Raw genomic sequence first — 27,370 nt, 5'->3', positions numbered from 1 at the left:
ATAAGTAACAACCCCCAAAACACCAAGATAATTGTTATACTTTGAGTTCTTATATTGACCACGTCTTTCCTTCTTGGTAAACCACATTTCCGCTGCTGGACCAGATTGTACAATTACGGGAATAAACCCCGGCATTCTATTTCGCACACAATGCAGTCCACAGAATAGCACACATGTAACAGTTCACCGTTACTGATAGTAGATTATTCAGTAGATAACCGATATTTTTCAAATATCAAAAGCAGAAACATTGCACAAGACTGTAAGAAGATTCTGTTCAGGCATATAGCGTACGAAAGATACGACCCCTTTGATCTCCACAACAGCGCCATCAGCGATAAAACTACTGAAATCGTTCCTTTTGAATGCAACTCTAATATGAATATTTGAATGAATGACTGATTGACGGACGGACGAACGAATGAGCGGATTGACTATTTATTTGTATATTTTTTAATCGTAGATGTTCCCAAGTCTGCCAGAAAGAAAGGTTTCCCCTGTTGAATTTACTAAAACAAACGAAACAAAAAGTAAGTGCATAACATACACATATTTGACTATTAATGTATATAGGGTAGCTGTATTTTAGCGTGAGACACAGTAAACTAATTTGAAATTTCTAATTTCTACAATATTGAATATATGGTAATATTAGCCTACCTTGTAGTACAACCTGACAGTGACACAAAATTTAGTATTTAAAGCTCCTTCTACTGTAAGTGACACAACTACGCCGACTAATAGTATGTGTAAATTACTGGTAAACTAAAAGTTGTCCTACCCGGAGTGGGGATGTTACCTATGGTCACAATCGACTTACTACTTTCGGCAAATTGTTCAGCTTAGGCCAGAAAAAAAATCTCTGTTTCTCGTTTCATGGAAATTTTAAAATGAGGCGGCGAGGTGATTTTGTTTTGAACACTGAACTAAAATGGGGGAAATTTGAGACAAGTGCGAGTACAAGCGCATTTTGGAATGCTTTAGAAGGAAAAAAACGTCCGAGGCGCATAGTTCAAAATGATGCGCGCGGAAACGAGAAACAGAATTTTTTTTTTTTCTCAGTCTTATATACACGGAGATGGAATTCGGAGATATGCGTCTTTCATAGATTGAACAATGATCGTGAACAATATTAGTCATTTCGTATACACTTTAGACAAGCATTTCAAAGATATTGATTAGTTTATTTTGTCATTTATTATGAATAATATATCCATGTCTTTCTAAATTACATGAATGTTATATTGCTGTGACGTAATGATTGGTCAGATGTGAGTAGACATCACGGCAACGGTTTATAATCTGCAATCCATTTATCTTGTATTCACGACATGAACATACCCCATCAATGGGTTTATGACGACCAAATCACGATTACGGTGGTGATTTTAGTTTGCCCCCTACACAGTAACTAATAGTTTTGAAATGTTTCCCATTGCAGGCAATGATGAGTCCCATCATCGTCCGACTGTCCAAACTAGAGGTTTGAAAAGCAAGACGGCCAGGAGAGGAAGGAGAGGAAGACGCACTAACAAACATAAATAATGTTCCCAATTGTAAATTTTATAGCTCATTTACTAATAATAAATTAGTAGCTTGATTAAATCATTCAGACACTATCAGAATATAGAGAATATTTTATTAAAACAAAACAAACAATCGTTTAACTTTTAATTCAATTCGCACCTAGCGATGTATTTTTGATGGAAGATTTACCATCAAGCAATTTGCGTCTGCGAAGTGATTGCTAGATATAGTAGTGAACGTGTCTATTAATATAAATAATAATAGAGTAAATATTCTTAACATGAAAACGAATCTATATAATGTAAGAATAAAATGCCAATCAACAGATATTTTAAACTATAAAGACATCTGAATCTCTGTTGTCTGTTCAGCACTTGGATGCAACATGCGTTCTCCGTGATGAGTTTCGGTGGCAACAGAACGTAATTTTTCGAATGAATAAGTTTTTCTAATCGAATTATGTACACAATGTGCTTATTGCGCAGAATCCATCCCCTAGTTATAGACAGAACACAGGCCATATATCATATACAATGTCGTTGTGTTACATTCATGTGAATCAAATTACAGAAACGTGTTTTTGTCAAGATTTACCTGGAATAGAGTGCTAATAATAAATGATATGTATAACAACCATTGACTGGAGCCACGTGTTAGAATAATAGCGACACGGATTTATTTCATCCCAAATGCGCTCGCTTTTGTTAAACATGTCTAGGTGTGTTTTACTCGATTTCAATCTACTTCTGACATCACGAATTTCACACGTATCATAACGAGTGCAACGGTACAAAGTGTAACCACGAACCCAAGAGACAGTGAGACAGTGGCAAATCACAATGAAAGACATTGTGAGACATTCTAATAAGCACGTAGTGGAGTAATGGTTCACCTCTATTGAATATTAGATATGCCAGTCAAATGACACTTAAATAAAGTATGGCTATATGTAGTCTGATATCAAAATACATCATACTATCAAAAATAACAATGAATGCATTGAAAATTACAAACGCAGAGAAAATATACCACCTTTGCCTCGTCTACAATGTCGAATATATGTGTTCACTTAAATAGTACTAGGACTTTTATACGTGACAATATTCAAAAAACGATACGAACAACAGTATTCAGGCGCTTTACATTGGGCTAACCGGGACTCGATTATCTACCTGCCACATTTGTTATGCCAATTTCATAACAATGACTAAAACAACGAAAACACATTCCGAGTCGTACACTTATGTACTTCGCTCTCCCGTTCGTAATAACTGTTATTGTTTTTTTTTAGTACATTTCATTTTGATTTCATGCTTCGTTCCCCCGGAACAAAATTCGAGCATGGTCTTTTATTGGGCCGACTGAATACATTCAAATGTATATTATGTGTGATTTGAAGAACAAATTTTAAGTCAGACATAGCACTGTCTTGTAACCGGTAATCGGGGATAAAAGGTCTTAGATAAAAATGTCTCGGCATGTGGCCTCAGTTTTTTATTTATATCTAAGTCCTCGTACTTATTCTATACATCTTGTTACGTGTTTCTGTCGTTTCATCCAATGAATTTAATTTCCAATTTAACACACATCAGTGACATTTACGTTGACATGATGGTGCGTTCGTAGTCCTCGTCAAAAGCATCACGCCTGGATGATGCACTTAACGAGGACCACGAAATCACGCACCTGCATTTCGTAAAGTGTTCAAGTGACAGTTGCATTGTGACGGTGACGTTTATAGTAAGCGATTACTAAAGCCTCTCACAGCGTTCATCAAATCTGTTAAATTGCACGCAGTGCCAGGCGCTACCACCGAGATGTCACACGGCTGAAAAGGACCGAATAGTTTAGTTATATAGCGACTTTAGTTTGTTCAAACCGTGCGGAAACCGAGTTACAATAGTGCTACTACGAAACTATGTGATAGACAGTCCATGATGTCGTCTCTCGGGTGGATTTTTATCTCTATTGTGTTTAATATCATAGTGGTGGAATCAGAAGGTAAGTGTACCTTGTTTGTATTCAGTGTCATTAATATTTCTAACACCATAAGTGAAAAGAAAAGGTGGCGTCAGGATGTTATTTCTACTGCAGTTATGAGATGGCATCAAATCAATAACATAAATATATATTATTCTCCAAAAAGTAATGCTATAACATATATTCTTTTAGCGCAAAGTAAACTAAAATGTTATTACGACTCTCTAGCAAGCTCACTGTATCTCATATATTTGATCAGAACATGATACATACTTTTACACTGAGCGTTCAGTTTATATCTGTCACATATATTCAAAGGTATGGTATATGCCGTAAATTATCAATGCTCTGTGGTTGGATAAATTAATTGTTGTTTCACAATTGCTTTTTATGAATGCAGAGTTCATTATATGAAAACAAATCTGTGTCAGTCAATGCGGTAGCCAAGCAACAGTGCACATAGCGAGTATAGAGACGGAGTTCCATAATATCAAATACGAACACATTTCGTTACTCACTAAAACAAAGGACCGATGTAATGTGTAATGGGTTCCAGTAATGAACTAACAAAAAACGTAACTTTAAAGTCATAGTAAATTGGATTATGGCCACAGGAATCTAATTTCTAGTAGTTGTTACCAGAGATGTCGATAAAAGCACCATCGTTTTTTATGAATCACGCCCTAAAGTGATGTTTTATTAATGTAATACGAAGCCTGTTTTGCAGTGTTTCGTGTCTCTATTCTCACAAACTATTCTGTACTAAAACAATGCCTCAAATGTGCTCAGGTTATAACGCCCATCTCTGCGAAATGTTCGCCTCGCAACACTGCACGGTTTTTCGATTGATTCAGCTCGCCCACCTCAGAAGTGTTATTATGTTGTTTCCGTTCGTCACAGATTGACATTCCCGTTAAACATGCGGTCAGTTAGTATTGCAAAAACACTGTACTGTGACAATGTGTCCTTAATATATACTACGAATTGGTAAACAGTAGAAGTATTTTAGTTCTCCCATTTTATACAGTTACGAATTTTAATAACAGCGAAGACAAAATGATGCTGTCCAGTGCCATGGAAACGTGCGCTCATGTGGTGAAATTGTTACTTAATATAATCGTTATTTAATTAATGCCAACATATATGTCCTACTCAGAGTGAAACAGCTGCGGTGACTTATATATTGCGATTTTAAATCACAGCACCATTTTAATATGGAGTTAATTAAAATCTGATTATACGCCACGCATGGTCGTATTTGTTGTTGTTGAACTCCTTTATGAATTGGTTACCATAGAAACAAATACACAATCGTATAGCTCACGGAAATGTATATGTGACGGTAGCGTCGATAAACTTAGCCATATATAGTCATGTCAGAGTTAACAAGCATAATACAGTAACAAATTCAACTTTTGTGAAAATAGTTAATTTGCAATTTCACAATTATTTTGAGTTTTAAATCTAATTCTAAATAGTGTAGTGATTGGTACACCACATTTAGTAGTTTAAAGGGCGGTAGTCGTCGCGCCACGCATGCGCGAGATATATGGGTCTCATATAAAAAAATTGGCGACTTTGACAGTTGCGCAAATCAACGAGTACAAACTGAGACGTTATCAAGCTTTAATTAGATATTTTTACCGATTTTTAGGTGATTTGAAGGTATTGAAGAAGTCAATGGCGGTAATTAGTGCAAGTCGTGCTCAGGTCAAATCTCATACTTGTGATTTCCATTAGAGGAGCGCATTAGATTATGGGAAAATCTATGTATATCAACACAAATGTCGCACATGCGCAGTGCGACGACTACGTCATTTAACGAATTTAATATCACTAACCTAATTTCGCAATGACTTTACGTTTTCCTAGTAAATATTATTATATTTCGTTATATTCCAATAGATCGATTAAAACAACGTTCTGATAGCATGTTGGATTGTACAGTTTTTTATCGTCTCCGTTTCCAAAGTTTTAAACGCGTATGGCCAACAACGCATAATGTCCAGTTCATGTGCATTGCATTAGTGGTACAGATAAATCTCCACATAGTGGTCAGACGGTGTGACGACGGTGTTACGAAAACTACGGTCTCATCTAAAATGACATAACTCGTTGACACTTATTACATGAGTACGTGCTAATGACATGTCAACTGACAGACATTGACAGCAGACGAGTAGTCACGAAGCTGGGAAAAACAAACACACCCATGTACACACGAACACACTCAACATCGATAAATCAATACGTATACAATTGCGTCGTAGGACATTGAAATTGGCTAGGCTAAAGGGTCAAATCAATTGTCATATAATAAATGACAATAATAATGACATTGATAATAAAAATGACGTCACTATGCATTACATAGTGTGATTAATTATTTACGAGGGCGTTCGATTCGGAAAAACAAATAAGTAAACAAAAACAAAAACTAAAATATTTACAGATGTATTTTTAATTGCTGTGCCTTGAAATAGTTTCTAAATACACTTCTTGGGATTCCCAACAAATCACTGAAAATCTAAATAAATTAGGGTTGAAAATGTCATTACCGTCTGCACAATTTGACCTCATTTGATCTCTACAGCTAAGCAGCCTACTATGATTACGTCAGTTCTATTATTAGTAGTAAGATTTCGTAATCCTAGGACACGTCCCCAAATGCTGTTTTTTATATTGAATAATGATTTGTACACACGGGGAAAATATTATTAATTTTTAGATTGCTTTGACTGATTCACTGGTTTCTAAAACAGTGCATTCTATCTATTCACAGTATGTAGTATAACATATGCCAATATGGCGTTTACGGTACCAGAGAACTCATATACTGGTTCTGCTATCATCTCAGCAGCTGATATAACTGCCACTCATTTTCCTGAAGGCGAAGGTAATCCCCCATACTCTATAATAGTATCAGCACCTGGACCCACAACTTTATTTGATATTGATGAAACTGGTGTGGTAAGTAACCCCTATGTATAGTGTGATAGTTACCGTTGTTGTTATAACAACAACAACAACAATGGAAGTTATTGACACAAGATGCACTTTGTTACAAAATACGTTAAATAATGATGTAATCTGTGCCAAGAAAAGAATACATTAACAAATCCGATAAATTCATTATTATGGGTCTCCATGGAGACGATAGTGATGGTAGGCGGCTGCCATGGTGCTGGAAAATATCAAGAAGCCAGTGAATGTTTGTGTAGATTCCATTCCTGGTTGATAATTGTAAATAAACACCGACAGCACATAAATACCTCCGTCACACTAGTATATATGCGATATTATCTATTGGAGCGTGTTCCTATAATCTCTCTCCAGCTAAGTGTAGGGAGTACAGTTCCAAATTTCGAGACGCATGGTGGCACATACACGGTGGATATCATATGTCATCAAATATCTGGTAACGACAGTATTGTTCAAGTTACAGTAACCGTATTGGACGTGGTTGAAAGTAAGTATGTGCGTCAAACAATAATGAATAACAATTAATAAAATAGAATCAATTTCCAGGAATTTACACGTATCACAAAGCCATATTCATGGTCATAGAACACGCCCAGGGTTTTTTTTTCATTAATTGTTACACCTACAGGATGTACATTGTCATGGCCAGATGGGCCATACACTGTGGCAGAAAATACAGCAACTGGATCTGAAATAATCGCACCTTCAGAACTGTTATCATCATTTCCAGAAGATGCAGCGACAACCGCTTACACTATATCTTCAGTTAGTCCAGGTGCAATGAACATGTTTTCCATTGATTCAGCAACAGGTGCAGTAAGTGGAAAATTTAGTATAGTTTAATTCATTTCAATTCACTTGAGGGACGATCATCATCAATCACTTACCAAATAACACAATTGAGTGTGTTTGTTGCAGATACTGATAGGCACATCACCCCCTGATCGCGAATTGGATGACCCAATACAAACCATTAACGTCACCTGCCACCAACTGTCAGCTAATGATAACACAAACACTGTTACTGTCATCATAATCAACGTTTTAGAAGGTAAGCATAGTGATTGTGAACCGACGATCGACACTGGAGCGAGACGATATGTTACGATAATGATAATGTAGTTGGACCACCAAATGAAGGGACCATGAAGGGACCATTTGTCATTATATTAACCACATATTATTTTTGTTATGTTATTATTTAAAATAGTATTGTGCCTGGTGACGGTTTCCTGTTATAATGTCACTATGTCAATTTAATGCGCTATCAGATTAGCCTAGACAAGAATTCCTGAAAGCCTTTGCTTTTATCAGTAACACGTGATTCAACTATAATCATTTATAGGGTGTTCACTTCAATGGAGCAATGCTTCATATATCGTGGATGAAAACTCAAACAGCGGATACAGTGTGATAGCAGCTACTGATATAACAGATGAAGTTTTCCCAGAAGGAGCAGGAAGTCCTAAGTATAGAATCAACAGGGTTGTTCCAGGCCCAGACGAGTTATTCAGCATAGATGCCAGTACCGGTGCTGTGAGTTTCACGTGACCGTTCGTGATTTGACGAAACAACTATGTTAAATTTGTACACGGCGTTTTTATAATCATACTTTTGAATATTTTTTCAACAGATTGTTATTGGTAGCCTTACTCCAAATTTTGAAGTTCATGGTCTCATCGTGCAAACGATTTTCGTAGATTGCCTGCAGCAATCTGGTCCGAATAATACCCTTGCTGTAAACGTTAACATTAGAAATATCGATGAAACGCCCACCTTTGTTAATCTGCCGACTACAATCAAAATCTCGGAGAGTATAGGTGCTTCCCAGTCAGTGTTCAAAGTATTCTACAATGATCCAGAGGGCGTTGCTGTCACCGTTGACGTCAGTACACAGACTCCAGTTACTCCGACCTTCACAGTAGTAAATGGAAATGAAATACACTCTCCTGCTGGATTAGATTATGATTTCAGTGATCAGACGTACACGTTCACTATAAGGTACTCATCATTCTGTTTAGTCCTGCAATTTAAAATTTCAAAATAATTTTTAAAATATACATGTATGTATTTTTGTTAAAAAAAATTATATAGATTTTAAAATATTTTGTAATTACGTAATTTAGTATATTGTTTGATACGCATATTTTTCAGTATAGATTGTAACAATTAGATTTGATTTCAGAGTTGATGATGGAACAAACACAGATACATCCACGTTGACTATCAATCTATACAATGAAATTGATGAACCACCGACCTTTCCAGCATCCGATTACACTGGTACAATAGAGGAAGAACAGTCGTATGGAACAGTTGTGACATGGACAACAAACCCTGTGGCTGATATGATTGCAAGTTACAACGAAGTCGGTGACAGTAAATTATATTATGAGATATCCGGTATGTTTTCTCTTTCACAGTTTGTAAGTTGTACCTGTAATTCAGCTGTGAGTGGAGCATGCTATGAACACGTTTATACTATATGAATATATTTCAGGGCCATATTCGGATGACTTCAACTGTGACCGGTTAACAGGTGTTATCACAACATCGAGGACATTAGACGCCGATGACGTATCATCAACTGCGAGCTACTCTCTAACACTAACAGTAGGAGATTCTGCCGGCCATACTGATACTACGACGTTAAGTATTACACTTACTGATATCAACGATAATAAACCAATATTTTCACCATCCTTGTATTATAAGGCAATTGACGAGAATAGTGGGTCTGGTGAGTCACCGAAGTTTTAATCGAATAAACCGTGGTATTTAAACACCAATTATATAATTCATTTTTAATTCAAAACGAATATTGCGCTGTTTATTACAGGTGTCATTGCAGCTACAATGACAGTGTCCGATGAAGACGCTGGTGTATTCGGTACAGTAACCCTAACCATTACCAGTGGTGTTACTGCGAAATTTACATTGTCTGGGAATGAAATCTTAACAACAGCAGATCCATTGGACTATGAAACCACTACTAGTTACACTATGACAGTGACTGCAACTGATGGGGGTGGTGAGATAAGCACAGCTACAGTTATTGTCGATGTGAGTGCAATGAATAGTTAACCAGACACATTATGAGATGTGTATATTTTAATGAGGGTAATATTTATAACACTTACCTGGGGACTAGAATTGCTTTGCTAAAAGAAAAATATTTATATACTATTTATTCTTTTATTATTGCGAAAATTATGTTACTTTACATGAATCGAAAGAGCTTAAGCTGAAATTAAAAGCCTGTTTTCATGTTTGGGAACCCAACATTTTCCCAACTTCATTGAAACGGGAATCTCACATATATCGCACACAGATCCTTTCATTATGCAACAGTCAGTTGTGTTACCGATATATCGTATGTCCGTATCTAAGATAATTTTAATTGACGAACCGCAGTTGTCTTACGAGCAACTGATTACATGATACAAGATTATAAGAAATATAGATATTGTTTATGATCTCTATTCCTCGATATAGGTGGTACCAGTGAATGAATTCATGCCGACTTTTGTCACATTTCCTACTTCCTCTATCACTGTCCCTGAAAACAGTGCAGTTAGATACGAAATACTAGCAGCTACGGATGTAACAGTAAGGGATAGCGATCACGGCGACGATGGCGAAATAAGTTTTTACATCAGTTCAGTCACAAGTAAGTTTTTAAGTAGAGCTTGACGACAAATTGATACAAAATATTTCGCGAAATCAATCCATACGTGCGACAGGCAATATAAATCGTTCCAAAACTGTTATCTTTGTTATTATTATTGTTCGAGCATTGCATCTAGTTTATGCTATTTAGTGAAAATCGATTATTACTATCTGTTATGTATTTTTAAAATAAATTATTAATGTTAGACTGTATTGCGTGTCATGTGTAGTTCTCCCCTCACGCACACTGGCCGCTATATTGAACAAAAGACTGAAAATCGGTTATTACTATTTATTATGTATTCTTTGAATTACGTTTATCTGCGGAATATCCATAAACGTCACATGTAAACCATAACAGAACCCAACCAACACGTCTGAATTGTATTGTAATGACATCCACATTATGCATGTAGCTGTACCAGCGAACAATTCACTCACATTTAATTGTACACAGTGATATATTCTCGACAATACCGTTTTATTACACATTTTCAGATGGTGGTATAAATAAATTCAGCATGGATTCATCGACTGGTAGAATATTGACAACAAGTACATTCGACTACGAAAGTGGGACTATTTCATACACTATTACGTGTGTTGCTGCCGATCAAGGATCCCCGGGACCAAGCAGCACAACGAGAAGCTTAACAGTTCATATATCAGATGAAAACGACAACGCTCCTTATTTTGATCAGAACTATTACTCATTGACAATCACTGAGGGTGATGTAATTGGTACCGTCATCACAACTTTCAACGTGAACGACGATGATTCTGCAGCAATCACAACAATTAGTTACCAGTTCTACTCGGGTAATGAACTTGATAAGTTTGAGATGGACGATACCACAAATAAACTGAAGGTTAAATCAGTGATCAACTTAGACGATGGTGATCCAGAAGAATTCAGTCTGTTACTCCACATACTAGATGGTGGCACGCCTGAGTTAACGGGAACAGCTATGATATGTATAAGTCTAACCTCATCCAATGATTATGATCCGGTGTTTAGTAGCACAAATCCAAGCACGATTTCAGTGAGTTGTAAATTTCATCTTATCAAGGCTACACCACACATTCGCGGTTTTGAATGAAAAAAAACCGCATGTCGGCCAGGCATGGTGTCAGACTTGTATTTCACATTTGCATGGGTAAAAATCTGCTGAGGTATAAAAGCGGTTCATGATATAAACTTCTCGGCCAAGGATATATCAGTTGTTTTGTTTTAAAATTTTTCTGCTTTTCAATTCGCAGATTGCTTGTCTAACTTCTTATTTTGAGTGACCCCAAACCATTGATATAATATTAATTCGGGTTACATTTGTACACGACAAAGTAAATTGGAGTAAATTGAAATGCATTTTCAAAGGCCAAGTATCAAATTTTGTATGTGAATCCCCCACACACCACCATATTCTCGAGCCACACGAACTTCCCTGATTGTAGCTGTTCAACTTTGAAATGTAGGGCGAATTATATACGACTTTATTTCTCTCTATCTATTGCATTCGTGAGGAATGTTGCGCTGGTTTATATTACACTACATTGAACCACAGCGATCTGTTACTATAATAAGGGACTAATCGAAAATATTGCTATCATTTTAAGTAACGGATCATGACAATCGTGGTAAATGATACTTTCCAGGAATGTTCTAATGAATATTAATTTTTTCGCAATTCAGATTTCTGAGAATGCGTATATTGGTACTACTGTTGCAGAAATCAGTGTTAGTGATAACGATTATGGCTCTGACGGAGATCTAACCTTGGTAATTCTAAGTAAGTGTTTCTAATATGTGTTTATGTGTTTATGTTGGTATTTGCAACGGTTAGGATCTGAGTGTCCAGTAACGAATAGATGTATTGAAATAAATGTATTCAGTATTTTCAAATTATAGGTGGCGACAAAGAAAACAATTTTCACTTGGATAGTTTCAGAAGAATCCTGCAAACTAAAAAGTTGATTGAGTACGAAGATACTGGGTCACCCATCGTATTGACAATACAGGCCACCGATGGAGGTGCCACGCCACGTACTGCGACCTCCGATATCTCAATCATTGTCACAAAAGAGAATAACTACAAACCAACTTGCACACCAACGAATTATGTAAGGTCAATATTAGAATCGGCTGCTGCCTCTGACCAAGTAAGTATTACCTCTGGCATATCTTATAATATATTACTAAGCAAGTAAGTATAAGTTCGTTAATTGCTTTGAAGTATTCTAATATATTCCGGTATCCCCCCACTGCTATAGGTTACCCAGATTAATTGTCAAGATATGGATTTGGATACATTATCATATACTATTATAGCTGGCAATGGTGATGAGAACTTCCAAGTCGATGGTGATGGTCTTGTTTCTATTGTGTCGTCAGGTAATCACGGTGCTAGCTACAGTGTTCATTTAATCAAATTTAATGACAATGAATGGATTACTGATCGAAGAAGATCGTACACCATATATCATTCAATATGCGTGGCTCTTGTCATTGGCGCTCTTACCACGACACATTTCTACTATTGTAGGTGATACTATAGACTATGAATCAGGTGTAGACAAATATTCACTGACTATTGAAGTGAGTGATGGAGCCCATATGATAAACGTATACGTGACTGTGAATATCGAGGCTGTGAACGAGGACGCCCCTGCCTTCGACGTAGCTGGATGGACAGTTGATTTATATGAAAACACTCCGCTTGGGGATGTTATTGTTTTATTGGCATCATCTGTGACGGACACGGACACTGGAGGGCATGGTATCTCGTTATACATCATAACGTCGGGTGAGTATTGGTGTAATTCTTTGAGGAATTCTTAACTTACTTTTACTGTAAGGGATTATTAATCGTAATCTACATAACTATGCGTACTTACAATTTCCTCTAACAGGTTGCGTGACACATGCACACAACAATCGCACAAATTAGAAAATACACAATTGAAAACAACATTCATTTCATTCACATTTTCTGAACATCATTTACCGAACTGCTGCAATCGTAACTTTATTTTGTAACATACACTATTGTTTCAGTTGACCCACCCAGTGGAAAAGATGCGTTTCAAATAGATGGTCGTTCTGGAAAAATATACCTTGCTAAATTATTAGACTATGAAGATGAGTCTTCTTATGATATTGCTGTTGAGGTTGAAGATGGTGGTGGATTGACAGACACTGCAGTCGTTGCGATTCGAGTGCTAGACGTCAATGACAATAGTCCATCATGCTTAAAGTCTTCATTTTTAATAAACGTGGATGAACATACATGTGAGTCAAACCTTTCTAATAGTTTACTGCGATTATATTTCAATATTCATTTCTAAGCAAACTTAATCATAAACCTTAGTATCATCAACTTAGTATCATCAACTTCCTAATTGTTCTCCTTGTCATTGTACTTATTGAAATGTACCTAAAATAGATTAAATATATTTTTACAGACCCTTACACTGCTGTTAGCATGGCAGATCTGGGATGCACTGACGCTGACTCTGGTATGTTTGGCACTGCTGGACTCGTATATACACTTGGTAGCCAAATACCATGCTGTGACTTTGATGTAGATTCAAGTGGAATCTTTTTACGGGGTAAGTGAGAATACACTGTGCTCCGTAATTGACTTTGCGCATAAAACTTCATTTTTATCATTACTAATACTATTTTGTATGTGTGTTGTGTTTCAGTTGACAATTTGGATTACGAGGGCAACAATATGCATTTCACCATTACTCTTAATGTGGCAGATGGAGGACTACCTCCAAGAACTATGGATGTTTTGATAAGTATTTCAGTAAACCCAGTTGACGATGGACCACCGGTGTGTGCAGGCCCGTACGTATCTTCAGTACCGGAAGACGCTTTAATTGGTACCACTATAGAAACATTTAGAGCTATAGACCCAGATTCAGATGAAACTTCAGATGGCCAAGTACGGTATACAATAACAGGGGGAAACAACGCTGGACATTTTGCGATTGACTCATCAATAGGTATTGTACAGACAATTGCGCTACTGGATGGGAAGAAAATACACATATATACTTTAGAAATTACTGCAACAGATGGCAATGGAGGCACATGTGTAGACACATTAGATATCACAGTAACCAGCGTAAATGGTGTAAAACCATCGTGCACCCAATACTCATATGGTCTAGATTTAGATGAAGACACACCAGTTGGTACATTATTCTCTTTAGTATGTACAGATGATGATCCAGTTGACTCTACTTTGACTTACACATTAACAAGTGGAGATGCATCGATGTTCGGTGTAAACACTAATGGCGAGGTGTTCTTGCAATCTAAATTGGATTACGATGTTGTTGGTGCAGTTCGACACTATGACATTGAAGTTACGGTTTCTGACGCTGCGGCGCACGAAGTTACTGTATCAGGCTCCATAAACGTACAACCAGTAAATGAAGGCTCTCCAACATTTACTACCCGTAAGAGAACCTTCCAAGTTTCTATAATACGAACTTATAAATACTTATTCTTTTATTATAACGAACTTTAAAGATAAAAGCCACAGTAAAGCACATCAAATTATTTGCATGACTTGAAGGTCCAGTCTGCATGATTACATTTTATACTATATGCTGTGTACTGTTATGTTTTTCAGGTTTTTATACTCTAGATGTTAACGAAGATATTGCAATTGGCACCACAATCATCACAGTGTCCGCCAAAGATACAGACTCGCCGGTCACTACTGATGGTACTTTAATATATACATTCAGTCCTGAGTGTAAATGCCCGGAATTTCAGATGAACAGATATACTGGCGAGATAACATTGCTGTTGCCTCTTGATTACGAGATTTCTACGTCATACCTATTACCAATAAAGGCATCCGATGGTGATAAAACAGATACGGCTAGTGTTGTTATCAATGTTGTTGACGTTAACGACAATTCACCAGTGTTTCTTCCAGTGTCGTATAGGTATTTATGTATATCCTACATACAACACATATGCGTAGATAATACATTATTATACTTCCACCATCTAAGATGATGATAATATCAGGGGGAATTTCTTCTTTCCGGGGTTCTCCACACTTGTCAGGGGGAATCTCGTCTCTCTATCGCGTCCCCTTGAGGTACGGGACCTGGAAGTCACTTATATCTTACAGTCAAATAAGACACACACAACGAAATACGATTCAACTCTCGTCTTAGTCAATCATTCGAGCACTCTATAAGACACAGCGCCTGGGTAAAAATCCCCAAGACTATTGCAAGGCTGACCCAAGACTAGCCCAAGACTCTCCAGGACTGGACTCTTAGACTGCGTCTGTCGTGCTGTACTCGCCAAGACCAACTCGAACTCTCTTTATTCATTTTCAAAACTCTAACCAATTACAATGCAGTAAAAAGACTCTAAGGCGTAACCTTCAATCATAAAGCCAATCACACTAAGTACTGAATACGTCATATCTTTTGATTAATCGTTCACTACATTAATAACTACTGATACTAACTGTCAGAAATAGTAGTCTGAATAGCGACGGTTATCTCGTAATTAGTTCCAAATCACTGAGTGGAGTTCCGTCCAGGACCTCGCCTGCCTGAACGATGACAGATATAACACAGCAATTCGCTCGTAATCAGCTAATTAAGTCGATCAACAGATACGCGAAAACAAATTCATGACACATCCCTTCACCCAAACTGAGATTATGCCTCCCGGCATTGCATGTTCAAAAATCAAAGATACCGTCCTCTACTCGTCGTCATAGGGTTCAATACAATACTAATAAAAGGTATAAATCAAAAGAAGTAAACACACTAATTAATAAACTGATTATAAGTCTAAATACAGTGGTTATAAAATCTCAAATATCAACCGTTATAAATCAAAAAACAAGGGAAAGGCTACCAATCGACTCACTTTTCTCAAACAGTTCGCTGAGGTAACCCTTCGCTGCACTGTCTCCGTTACTAAGGTTACAAACTCTATATCAAAAGGTCAAAAAACTAAGGCGTGGCGGTGTAACCAAGCGATCGGCCAATCGCGGCCGTCGACAGCACCATCACGTGATTACCAGGGATGCGTCTCTCGGTTAAAGCATTGCAAAGCGGTAACTAATAAACAATGAATAAAAAGCTATTAATCAAACTCCTGTCATATACGCTTATAAACTTCAACTGAACTCAAAAGTCGTTAATCTAAACACAAGTCATACGGCGTGGAACGGAATGCAAAGACAATGTCGCTTTCATAACACATTACTCCTCTGGCAAAAAGACGGGAAAGGCTAAAACGATAGACGCTCCTAAGTTACATATAATCCTGTCAATCATGAACAAAAGCTTGCGTTATCAAACAATACGTATATAAGCGCACCACATCTCATCCCAAAAAGCCATTAAAAACGTTACAAAGGTGCTCTCCACTCAAAAAGCGTCAGAAGTATTCCGGAAAACAACATGTAAACAAAAACAACTCTTAAAACGTCGATATCTCTGTACATCGACAAATCTCAAAACTCTGAAAAACAAGTGGGGGCATCATTCCTCCCATCAAAATCATGACAATAAGTTGTATCCATTACTTAGAATGTGGTTGGCTGTATTATAAATATAGCAGTAGGTTGTTAATGTTAACTTCCATATAATAAGTAGTATGAATATTTGCATGTGCACGAGCACATCAAATGTAACTCATCAGCATTAAACACACTTTTCATATTTATGAAATGGCATCACACACTTAGTGATTGCGTCATTACTTCCCCTTGTATCTCCTGACCCAGAATTACAAGAGAAGAAATGTCAACCACAGCTCGCAAACCAACCACAAAAGAGCGTCATTTTGGTATATATGTTCCGATTGAGAGTTTCAGTACTAATAGTACTAAAAGGCGTTCTCCCCAAGTCAAATGGTAAAAACATTCCGCCACCACTGTAATAGTGGAATATAGAGGACAATGGTTCCCTCTCATACGCCCGTATGATTCCTGTTATTTTGCTTCAGTCAGACGATGGTTTGTGATTCAGAAAATCCTTTTGCAGGGCTGAGTTGCTTGAGCACTTATATATATTCAACTTGTACACTCCTAGTTTGTGCCATAAATTCTATTATGTTTGATGTCCACTGGGAAGCTAAGCATGAGTGTTACAATGACAATGTGTGTCTACTGGAATTTCCGCGGTTCATGTTTCAGAATAAAAAATGATGGGAACGCATATGCATTCTTGTTTTTCTCACACCATTATATCCCGTGTATCTCTTAACACAAACACTGATTCGATCTAATTGCTTTTGACATAAGTTACACTTATGATTGTCAGTGACCGATTTATTTTGTGACTATATATCTTCGAATTGCCTCTGCCGATATAACTGCAGATAAACGTCACACATGCCGTCATCACTATAGTGATATGTCATGGCATAAATCCTAAAATTACCTTTTAGTTTACTTTGTATTGATTATATCAATGGTTCCTCAATTAAGTTGTCTATTCATCTTACTAGTGGTACTGTGCAGGAGGAATTGCCAGCAGGACAAGTGATAACAAAAATAACTGTGACAGATAATGATTCCGCAAAAAATGATAACAATGCGATTCTTCTCACAATCAAACGTGAGTAATTAATATTAAGTTATATCTAATTAACAGTAATATATTTTTTAACTTAAAAAGTATTTATTTTGAAATGCATGTAAAATATGAAATTATTTTCTCACTAGGTGGAAACATTGGGGCGTCTTTCTCTGTTGATTCTACAACTGGTGAACTCAAGACAACTGGTCCAATCGATTATGAAAGTAGTCAACTGTTTACATTGGAGGTTGTAGCAGCAGATCGGAATGGAGCACCTGGAGCAAACACTGCAACGACCCTGGTTATTGTACATATTGATCCAGTTAATGAATACTTCCCCGTATTTCAATCTATTTCATATAGTACTTCAACCAGTGAGTATACTGCAACAGGGGTAACACTACTCACCATATCAGCAACTGGTGAAGATTTAGCGTCCCATCCCCATGGTCAGGTGAAATACACTATCGCATCCGGAAACGATGATGATCATTTTTCGCTAGACGATTCAACTGGAGACCTTGTTGTCATCAAACGTTTTGACTTTGAGACAATATCTTCTCATACGCTTGTTGTAACCGCTACAGACAGTACAGCAGCTCTTGGGGACCAGTTGTCGACTGATGTGGATGTTGAAATCATAATTGAAGATGAGAACGACAACACTCCCACATGTGATTCACAGCCTTATGTCGTGAGCATATCGGAAAATGAAAGTATCGGACAAACAGTCATGTCTCTTGTTATACAAGACAGCGATAGTGGTACCAATGGTGAAGTAGATATAACTAAAACAAGTGGTGATGTAAATAATGATTTTGTACTTACTAATAAAGAACTAGTTCTGGATCAACTATTAGTTTATCACATTACACCAGTTTATAACATTGTATTTACTGTTACCGACCGTGGATCCCCGCCCTTATCGACGAACTGCGTTGTCACAGTGAATGTTTTACCGGAAAACAACTATGCCCCCGTGTTTAGTACCAATACTGAAAATATAAATATTTTAGAATCATTGGAGATTGGCAATATTGTGTACACTGCTTTTGCTTCTGATGATGATGGTATTGGCTCAGATGGAAACATAACATACAAAATAGTTGCCGGAAATGCTGATGGAAAATTTGCAGTTGATCGATATAGTGGAGATATATTGATACAGTCGCAGCTAGACCATGAAATTACTGATCAGTATATTCTGGAAATAACTGCAATAGATGGTGGGAGCACTAGCCTTACTGGAACAATGACCCTCACTGTTAAAATCGAAGATGTTAATGACAATACACCTATTTTCACACATGATATCTACACTACAACTATACTTGAACATATGGGTATTGGCACTAGTGTCCTCACTGTGAAAGCCACTGACATTGACAGTGGAGCCAATGCCATTATCGAATATAGTATCACAAAGGGTATGAGTCATGAGCATTTCAGTATTGATAGAGTAACGGGAGAAATTATGACTACTGCAGATTTAGACTTTGAAACAAGAAGCATTTACAGTTTCAAAGTCAAGGCGTCAGATGGAGGAATACCGATGCGGTCGTCAGATGCATTTGTTCGTATAATAATAGACGATGTCAATGACAACCATCCGGTAATTTTTCCACATTTTAAAACTGTTGCCATCTCTGAGCATTCTGCAAGTAACACATTAGTTATACCACAATGGACTTTGGATGACGATAGTGGCAAAAACGGAAATATAAGTTTCAGTTTAGTCAGTGGTGACCCGTTAGGACAGTTCTACATTGATACTTGGGGTGGTACAATTTTTACTTCAGGTGCGGGTCAGGTCTTGGACAGAGAAGTTCAAGATATGTGAGTATATTGTGAAATTTTGTAATAGTCCTTGAATAGTCATGTTCACCGCCATTGGTCGATTTCTGTTCATCTGTTTCCTATTATCTTATTAATTCTGATTGTTATTGTTATTGTTATTATTTTTATATTTACAATGTATGTAGTCAGGTTGGTACATATCGAAGTATTCCACTGTAAATAAATCACAATCAATATAGCGAAATTACAATTCCAAGAACATGATCCATTAGTCAAATGAACAAGGCTCGTATGTTGAACACAAATGTTGAGATGGAAATTACATTTCAAACTTTATTTGGATTTAATGGAAACCAATTCCTTCAATGCTCTAATTAGAAAATAAGTGTAGAAATTACCACGGGACAGAGGGTTGTTGTGAGGGCGTAGCCTGGAACAACTCCCCAATGACAGTTGTGTTAGCTGCTTGTACAATAGGTGCTTTATTTTAATGAGAAGTACTAGACTAGGTCAACAAATCTAATTTCCATTATCTGTTGACAATAACCACTCGGAGGCTTTGCCTGCCTTACGACTTCACTGCTTAAAATAAATTATAGGTAGCAACACCACGGTGTGTCTCATTAATGCATGAAGTTACAAGCTATAACACAGTCGCTGATTGGCTACTCAATTTAGCCAGTGTATGGTGTATTTAACGTGTCTGTAACTGCTGTCTCTAATTCCATATTTCTCATTTATGTTACTACCAGTAAATGTGCGCGAGCTATAATACTACCAACCTACTTACATATGTCATATTTACAGAATACAATTTATCTAATAATTCGTCATTTGCACGACTATTAGTTCTATCATTACATGTGTTTCATGGATTCTGAATTATCATAGATATCAACTTATGATAGAGGCTAGTGATACAGGAACACCGGCACATTCAACAACCAACATAATAACTGTAGTCATTGAAGACGAAAACGACAATCCGCCCGTTGTAAACCCAGCAACGTATGATATTACTGTATCAGAAGATGTAGCCGTCGGGTCGTCCATACTTACCATTCTAGCTACTGATGTAGATGCAAATGAAAATGGACGATTAACATATAAATTTACGTCCGGTAACAATGGCAAGTTTCGCATATTACTTTTCAATACACTTCCAATTGTGTATTCTATTGTCTGCCTTGACATAAGTAACTCTTCAATGTATGTTATATATTACCTTTTCAGGTACTTTTGCAATCGTACCTACGTCAGGAGTGTTGACTGTGGCCCTACCATTGGATAGAGAAACTACAGCGAGTCATAGTCTACACGTTACTGTGTCAGATAATGGAAATGTGCAGTTATTTGCCGAGGCGTCAGTTACGTTAACAATAAGTGATGCTAACGACAATGTACCACAATTTTCACAGAACATCTATACATTCTATGTGCTTGAAAACTCGCCCTTTCTATCATTAGTGGGCAATGTGTTAGCCACCGATAGAGACGTAGGTTCAAACAGTCGAATTAATTATACCATCGCCAGCGGGCCTCATGACCATTTCATACTTGATATTGTGACAGGATCGATTTCCACATCAGCTGATATTGATCGGGAGAATATTGAATCGTACAGCTATAATGTTAAGGCCACTGACAATGGAACTCCTTCACGATACAATTTCACTTCAGTTGTTATAGTTGTAGAAGATGAGAATGATAACTATCCTGTATTTAATGAAGATGAATACAGTGTCACCATTGCTGAAGATCATGATGTTAACGCATATGTATTGACTGTGGATGCCACTGACGCTGACAACGGTACCAATGCTGAGCTCACATACAGCTTTCATTCGAGTTTCCCTGTAGGAGATGAGTATTTCTCAATCGATGGTAGTACAGGAGAAATAACTTTAAAGCAAGCTGTAGATTATGAGGCAGTTCATACACTGGAGTTTGTTGTTATTTGTTCAGATAATGGTTCACCTGTGCTGACAACTACAACGACTGTTTATGTGAATTTAACTGATGTTAATGACAATGCTCCTGAATTTAATCCTGCGTTCTACAGTGCAGAAATAACAACTGAGTGTAATAACGGGGAACCCATTGTAACCGTTTCTGCTACTGATGCGGAAGATGGTGAAACGATGAAATATATCCTAACAGACGCATCAGAGAAATTTAAAATTGATATAAATACAGGTAGGGTAACATCGCAACCATCGAACCACTTTTTCGACTGTAAACGTGATTGCTTAATGCATGTTATGTGTCGTTATATTACAGGTGACATCACATTGATTGCAGACTATACGTACGCATTACAAACAGGACAGAAGTACGAATTGCGTGTCGAAGCCGAGGATTATGGTACACCGACATCATCAGACGAAGCGATTGTCAGAATAGATATATTTGATGCGTCCTTATATTTGGTGGAATTCTACATGACTTTGTCGAAGTCGTTGCTGGATTTCAAACTGACAAAATCTGATTTTCTGCAAGCAATTACAGACATTTTGCATGTTAATTTCCCAACTGGACGATGCGGAATTTCTCATATAACTATACAAGATGCACGTGATTCACAAAATACACGTAAACTACTTACAGACGGAAAGTGAGTGACAATTAAATGTGATTTACTTGATACGAGTGGTTAAATCGGTTCAACTAATTTGAACATAACCTATTTTAAAAGTATGTAAATTAGGAGTGTGTTTTTCTCATTGAGTATATTCTGGTTTCGGTTAAGCTATACAATGGCGCTAAAAACTTAAGGAACACCTGGCAAATAGTGTTGGAATAAATTAAACAAGTGTGGATTAAGGATAACATTGTAGTGAGGATGTCGTACATGTCTTGTGCCATTAGGTCATTTGTATTTCACGACAGGTCGTATCCGCCTATGTTTTGCGTGTAGTTACAATATATGTTGTATTTAATAATGTCATTTTAACTTGTTCTATGTAACACAATGACAATTCGTTTTGTTTCAGTGAAATAATAGTACACGTGTATGCAATTGCGGATGACACTACAGACGTTATAGAAGGACTGAATCTGACAAAAAAGTTTGTGCTGGCATCTCACCTGTTTGATACATTCACGGTAGATTCCACTGGAGCACCAACTGATGACCTTAAAGGTATACCATAAGTTAACCACTATAATATTTAATGTAATCAACAAGAATTTAAATATACACTTTATATATGTTTTTTAATTGTGGTTCAGCCCCCTCGAAAATGCCCCCCCCCATTCAAGCTGGAACTCTTTGTGTCAGCAAAATTTGTCCTTCAAAGTGCAAGAAAGGTCTAGTAGATTTCAAAAATGATCGAAGCGAGGACGGTGAGCACCCCCACCCCACATGCAAAATTTCGTACCGCCGCCTCTGCGTAGGACTAACAATAACGTCATCGTTGTGCGAGGGGGGGGGGGTGTCTTACCTGGGAAACTAGTAAGCGCTTCGAGTGGACCTTGCCTAGTTTTCGGGAAACCATTCTCAAATCAACGTTCAATATTACAATTTAAACCCACTTTTAGACATCTGTGTGAGAAAATAAACACGTGTAGAAAAAATACTAAATATATAGTATGTAATTTGAATTGTGTAACGTTGTACACAATTTGTCGATAATAATGTTTTTCTATTAGTTTGATGTTTGTCATCATATATTGTTAATGTACCTGTCCTAAGCCCGGCTTGCTAACATTCACTGAGTTAATTAATTAGTTTTAAACGTATTTACTTATTGTTGTTGATGTTTCTGTTCTTTCCATGTGAATACCAATTCATTCCTTTCATGGACAACACTATTACGATGTTTACTCTCAATATAGGTGGTGTGTTTGAACAGTGGAATATCGAGAAAGTGATTTACGACAATAATGATCTATCCACTACAGATTGGTACCAGCTTTGGTGGGGTATCCTTGTAATAGGGTGTGCTTCTATTGTGTTTCTTTTGTTACTTGCTGCGTTTATCAGACGTATGTATCCGTTTTGTTGTTCAAAACAAAAAGAAAAAAAGTAAGTTATTAATTTATTGTTGCACGTTTACTTAATCACATTGGGAGAGCAGTTTTATACTTCTGTACACAGCTTTGTGGGTAAAATGTATTTTAGAGACGGGGACATTTTCGCGTTTTGGTGGGTATTTATATTTTTGTTCATGTAGCAGGTAGTTTACAATGAGTCACTAAACAACTAAACATGTATTTTTATTGTCAATGTTTACGTTCGGTATAATATCCTGCAGTGAGTAGGACATACTCGTTTCTTTTACCTAACGTAACGACCAATATTTTTAAATTTGCCACTTTCCGTCTGTGAGCAAAGAAGCTTTTCGACAAAACGTACGATAGTAGAAGGGGGATGCACGCACCACATGCAGTGTAGAAATGGGAAGATGAACAATAAAAAGGAGGGCAGATTTAATTCCATAATATTAATGAGAGAGAACTTATGAAGGGAGTAGAGGGAGGGCACAGCTAGCAAATATTCAAGTGACACGGACAGCCCATTTTTTCTCTTTACCATGAGACACGAAGCAAGTAATCTTCTTGTAAAATGACACAGTTCCAATGTTAAGTACTTCTTCGTTTGTATGTATGTGTCTTGTTCACATTATACATTTCATACTTACAGACTCGATGAGAAAGATAAAGCCAAGGCCAACATTGACGTTTCAAAGTCTAGAGGTGCATGGACTCCCGGCTCAGGTGAGGGTACCGATAAATTTGTTATACTTTAATATTTGAGATTACGTTCACGATCTCATTCTGAGATGTCTTGTAAATGTTTGTATTATTTCAGATAAAAGACGACCCATCGATCCTACTTTGAATGCAGTGGCATTAGGAAAGGTAAGGTTTCATTTTGAGATCATTCCATACTCTTGTCTTCTTATGAACGGTTGATGTTACAATCGGACGTACAGTCCGTTTCTGAATCACTGCACATATAAATACATTTCACTTCTATCCCATAGTCCAGTACAGCAACAGCAACTCTTACGAAGAATGACAATCTGTCAGTTTCCAGGATGTCACCAGGTACAACCTCTAACTTGTTCCACCGAATTATTACTGTTATTTTATTCTTTTAAACAATTTCATTGGGTTTTTTTGTTTGTTTTTAATTTGACGGCCGTGTCATGAATTTCCTCAATAAAACTGGATATTCTATATCAGTCTGTTTCGTCTATTTCAGTGAGTCAGCCAAGGGTCACACTGATTGAGACGGAAGATGAGATACGTGAATCTCTTAAAAGATATTGATAGCGTCCGATGAGTTTGCAGAGTTGTCGTTTTTGAACTTCCCACTTTCAACCTCGATGCTGAGACGTAGACAATGTGGCATATTCTGAATGAGCATAGTTATCAGTCAAATCGTTAAATTATTTTTATACCAGTAGTCTTATTTAGAATACCTATATTCTCTCACCGTGACCTATGACGTCAACCCGCAGCGGATTGCAATTACCCTCATACTTCGGTAATCTCACTCATATATACTTCATTTTGTATAAATTGTATAAAGACGAATTTTATTAATGTATTAGAAATTTATAAATATGAATAAGTAATTAATAAATGCGCCAACAATAGTAACTATTTAATCACTGTTTTGTCTATTATTAAATATGATCGATTTATTTCGGCAGTCGTCGCGCTGCGCAAGCGCGACATTTGTGTTGATAAACATTGATTTTCCCACAATCCAATGCGCTCTTCTAATGGAAATCATATATGTTTGAGGTTTGACCTGGGCGCGACTTGTTCTAATTTTCGCCGGTGACTCCTTCGATACCTTCTAATCACCTAAAAAATATCTAATTAAAGCTTGGTAACGTCTGAGTGTGTACTCGTTGATCTGCGCAACAGTTAAAGCAGTCAAAGTCGCCATCTTAATTTATATGAGACCCATATATCTCGCGCATGCGTCGCGCGACGACTACCGCCCTTTAATTGGTGACAGACTGACGAGTAATGTGCATCTCATAATTACGCGTGGTTATCTGGTAAACAGTCCGGCGAACCATTTATTTACCAGGACACACAAAAACCAGACAAAAATTACATGAAAAAGTGTACAATTTTACTGCTTAAAAGTAACTGAATGTGAAAACAGACTGAATTTGGATTCTACATCTTCAAAAGGCCGGTATGGCGCTTAGTCAATGTAAAGGAATGAAAATTCAAAATACACCTCTTACTCGCACAACGACCGCCCAGGAAAAAAACATAAAATAATTAAAAATAAATAAAAATATAATAATTACAAACGTTGTTGTTTCGACGTTTTTTTTTTCGAAATATTCCATGCAGATGGCATAGCGCCCTCTATTGCGTGGGTTGGAAAACAGTCAACGGATGTGGTTTCTTCAATGGACTTATCATATTCTTGGAGAGAACGGTGTGAGTATATTTGTTGCATTCACAGGTCATTGAGTATACTCGAGTAGTCACGTGATGATTTGCACATGATCACAACATAAAGCGCCCCCTATTCGCCCATGATATCCCAGGTAACCATCGAGCGACTGAAGAGCCCGATATGAAAATACTAGAAACGAACACACAGAAATGCAAAATTGAGGGATTTTCCAATCCAGTCGCTCAATGTGCATACAGTAAGTTTGGTCATTCAAGTTTGGCACAAATAAATACACTTGAAAGTTAGTGTATACTTCGATAATATGTATTTGTATTTACCATGAGGTAGACGTCACAGGTTGTAAATTTAAAATTCCGTCATGGAAGTTATGGATCGAACGCACCATAATTAAATACAGAAGAACTATCTTTCCTCTTATATACATGGAATCTGTGGGTCACTGATTTGAATGTGAATTATAAACTGTGGGGTTTGACTGATATACATATAGACTGGACAAACACGGCTAAATGTGAATACCGAAATAAACCAATGTGTAAATCGCAATTAAAAGTATTATTAAATACTGACAAATATCTTATGGAATTATACTTATCAAGTGCAACGATATGAATATAATTAGGTTTTACATATCCATACTTGTTTTGACGGATTTGTGAAAACATCTTTTACTGTACATCACAGTATAATGTTCTAAGTGGTGAAAGATTACGCTCGTGACCATGTGCACGTGTAAAGTATTCAATTCAAACCAAGCTAACGGAACTGATTACCACTGCAGATTCATGGTGCCTAAAATGTAATTTCCGGGTATTATGAAATGTTACTCAAAGTGATGAATGTCACGTGACAACACCATGGATGTGACGTAAGAGAAATATTTGTTTCTTGTTAAGGTAGCGAGAAGGGAAATTTTCACTTTTTTCTTGATTTTTCAAAAATTGATAAAACGGTTACTTTAGACCTCGATACATCACCCCAGGTTTACAAAAGATCGAAATTGCGAAATAACGTTGCTCAAATTAGTGTTTTAAAACACTAGCAGAAAAGACTACAACTGCCGTTTCGTGGATATTTGCATAGTGTTTATCTTTGGAAGGAATTAAATGATAACATCTTCTCTGTATACTCTGTTGTTGACGATTCTGATATAACGGGTGATAAGCTTCCAGTTGCAAACAATGCGTGTTTATCTAACGTCCATTGTCAGCATAATTGTCAGTCGAGAGTTCGTCGGAGAAACATGGTCATACAGTACTCATTTCGCCCAACCTTCCGCTTTTACATCGACCGCTTATCGCTTAATTTCCGACCACGCGGTCTTGTCCGACCGGAAACCGACCGCATTTTAATCGCGTTTTTTTTCGCTCGCTCGCTCATTGAAAACATTGACCGCTCGCCCAAACACTGAAAACTGGCACATGGGTGGTCGAAATGGTGGTT

General features: G+C 37.1%; 1 protein-coding gene across 1 annotated transcript; it reads left to right on the top strand.

Moving 5' to 3' along the window:
- Positions 1 to 6,312: 6,312 nt before the first annotated feature.
- LOC100377180 (protocadherin Fat 4-like) lies at positions 6,313 to 25,144 on the top strand. The gene is made up of 29 exons (XM_085497462.1): positions 6,313 to 6,477; positions 6,844 to 6,976; positions 7,118 to 7,305; positions 7,408 to 7,540; positions 7,835 to 8,025; positions 8,123 to 8,490; positions 8,675 to 8,892; positions 8,990 to 9,229; positions 9,329 to 9,552; positions 9,985 to 10,159; positions 10,657 to 11,201; positions 11,849 to 11,945; positions 12,065 to 12,315; positions 12,427 to 12,547; positions 12,699 to 12,847; positions 13,741 to 13,768; positions 13,861 to 14,625; positions 14,802 to 15,123; positions 17,663 to 17,772; positions 17,880 to 19,569; positions 20,422 to 20,660; positions 20,764 to 21,726; positions 21,811 to 22,144; positions 22,524 to 22,672; positions 23,368 to 23,557; positions 24,176 to 24,249; positions 24,344 to 24,393; positions 24,519 to 24,582; positions 24,740 to 25,144. The coding sequence occupies exons 1-29, from the start codon at positions 6,313 to 6,315 to the stop codon at positions 24,805 to 24,807; spliced, it is 8,244 nt and encodes a 2,747-aa protein (XP_085353588.1). The 3' UTR covers positions 24,808 to 25,144.
- Positions 25,145 to 27,370: the final 2,226 nt, after the last annotated feature.

The sequence above is a fragment of the Saccoglossus kowalevskii genome, chromosome 3 (assembly GCF_978046115.1).
Source record: "Saccoglossus kowalevskii chromosome 3, keSacKowa6.1, whole genome shotgun sequence".
Lineage (NCBI taxonomy): Eukaryota > Metazoa > Hemichordata > Enteropneusta > Harrimaniidae > Saccoglossus > Saccoglossus kowalevskii.
The sequence above is the reverse complement of the archived record's forward strand: the minus strand, read 5'-3'. Positions and strand labels throughout refer to the sequence as shown.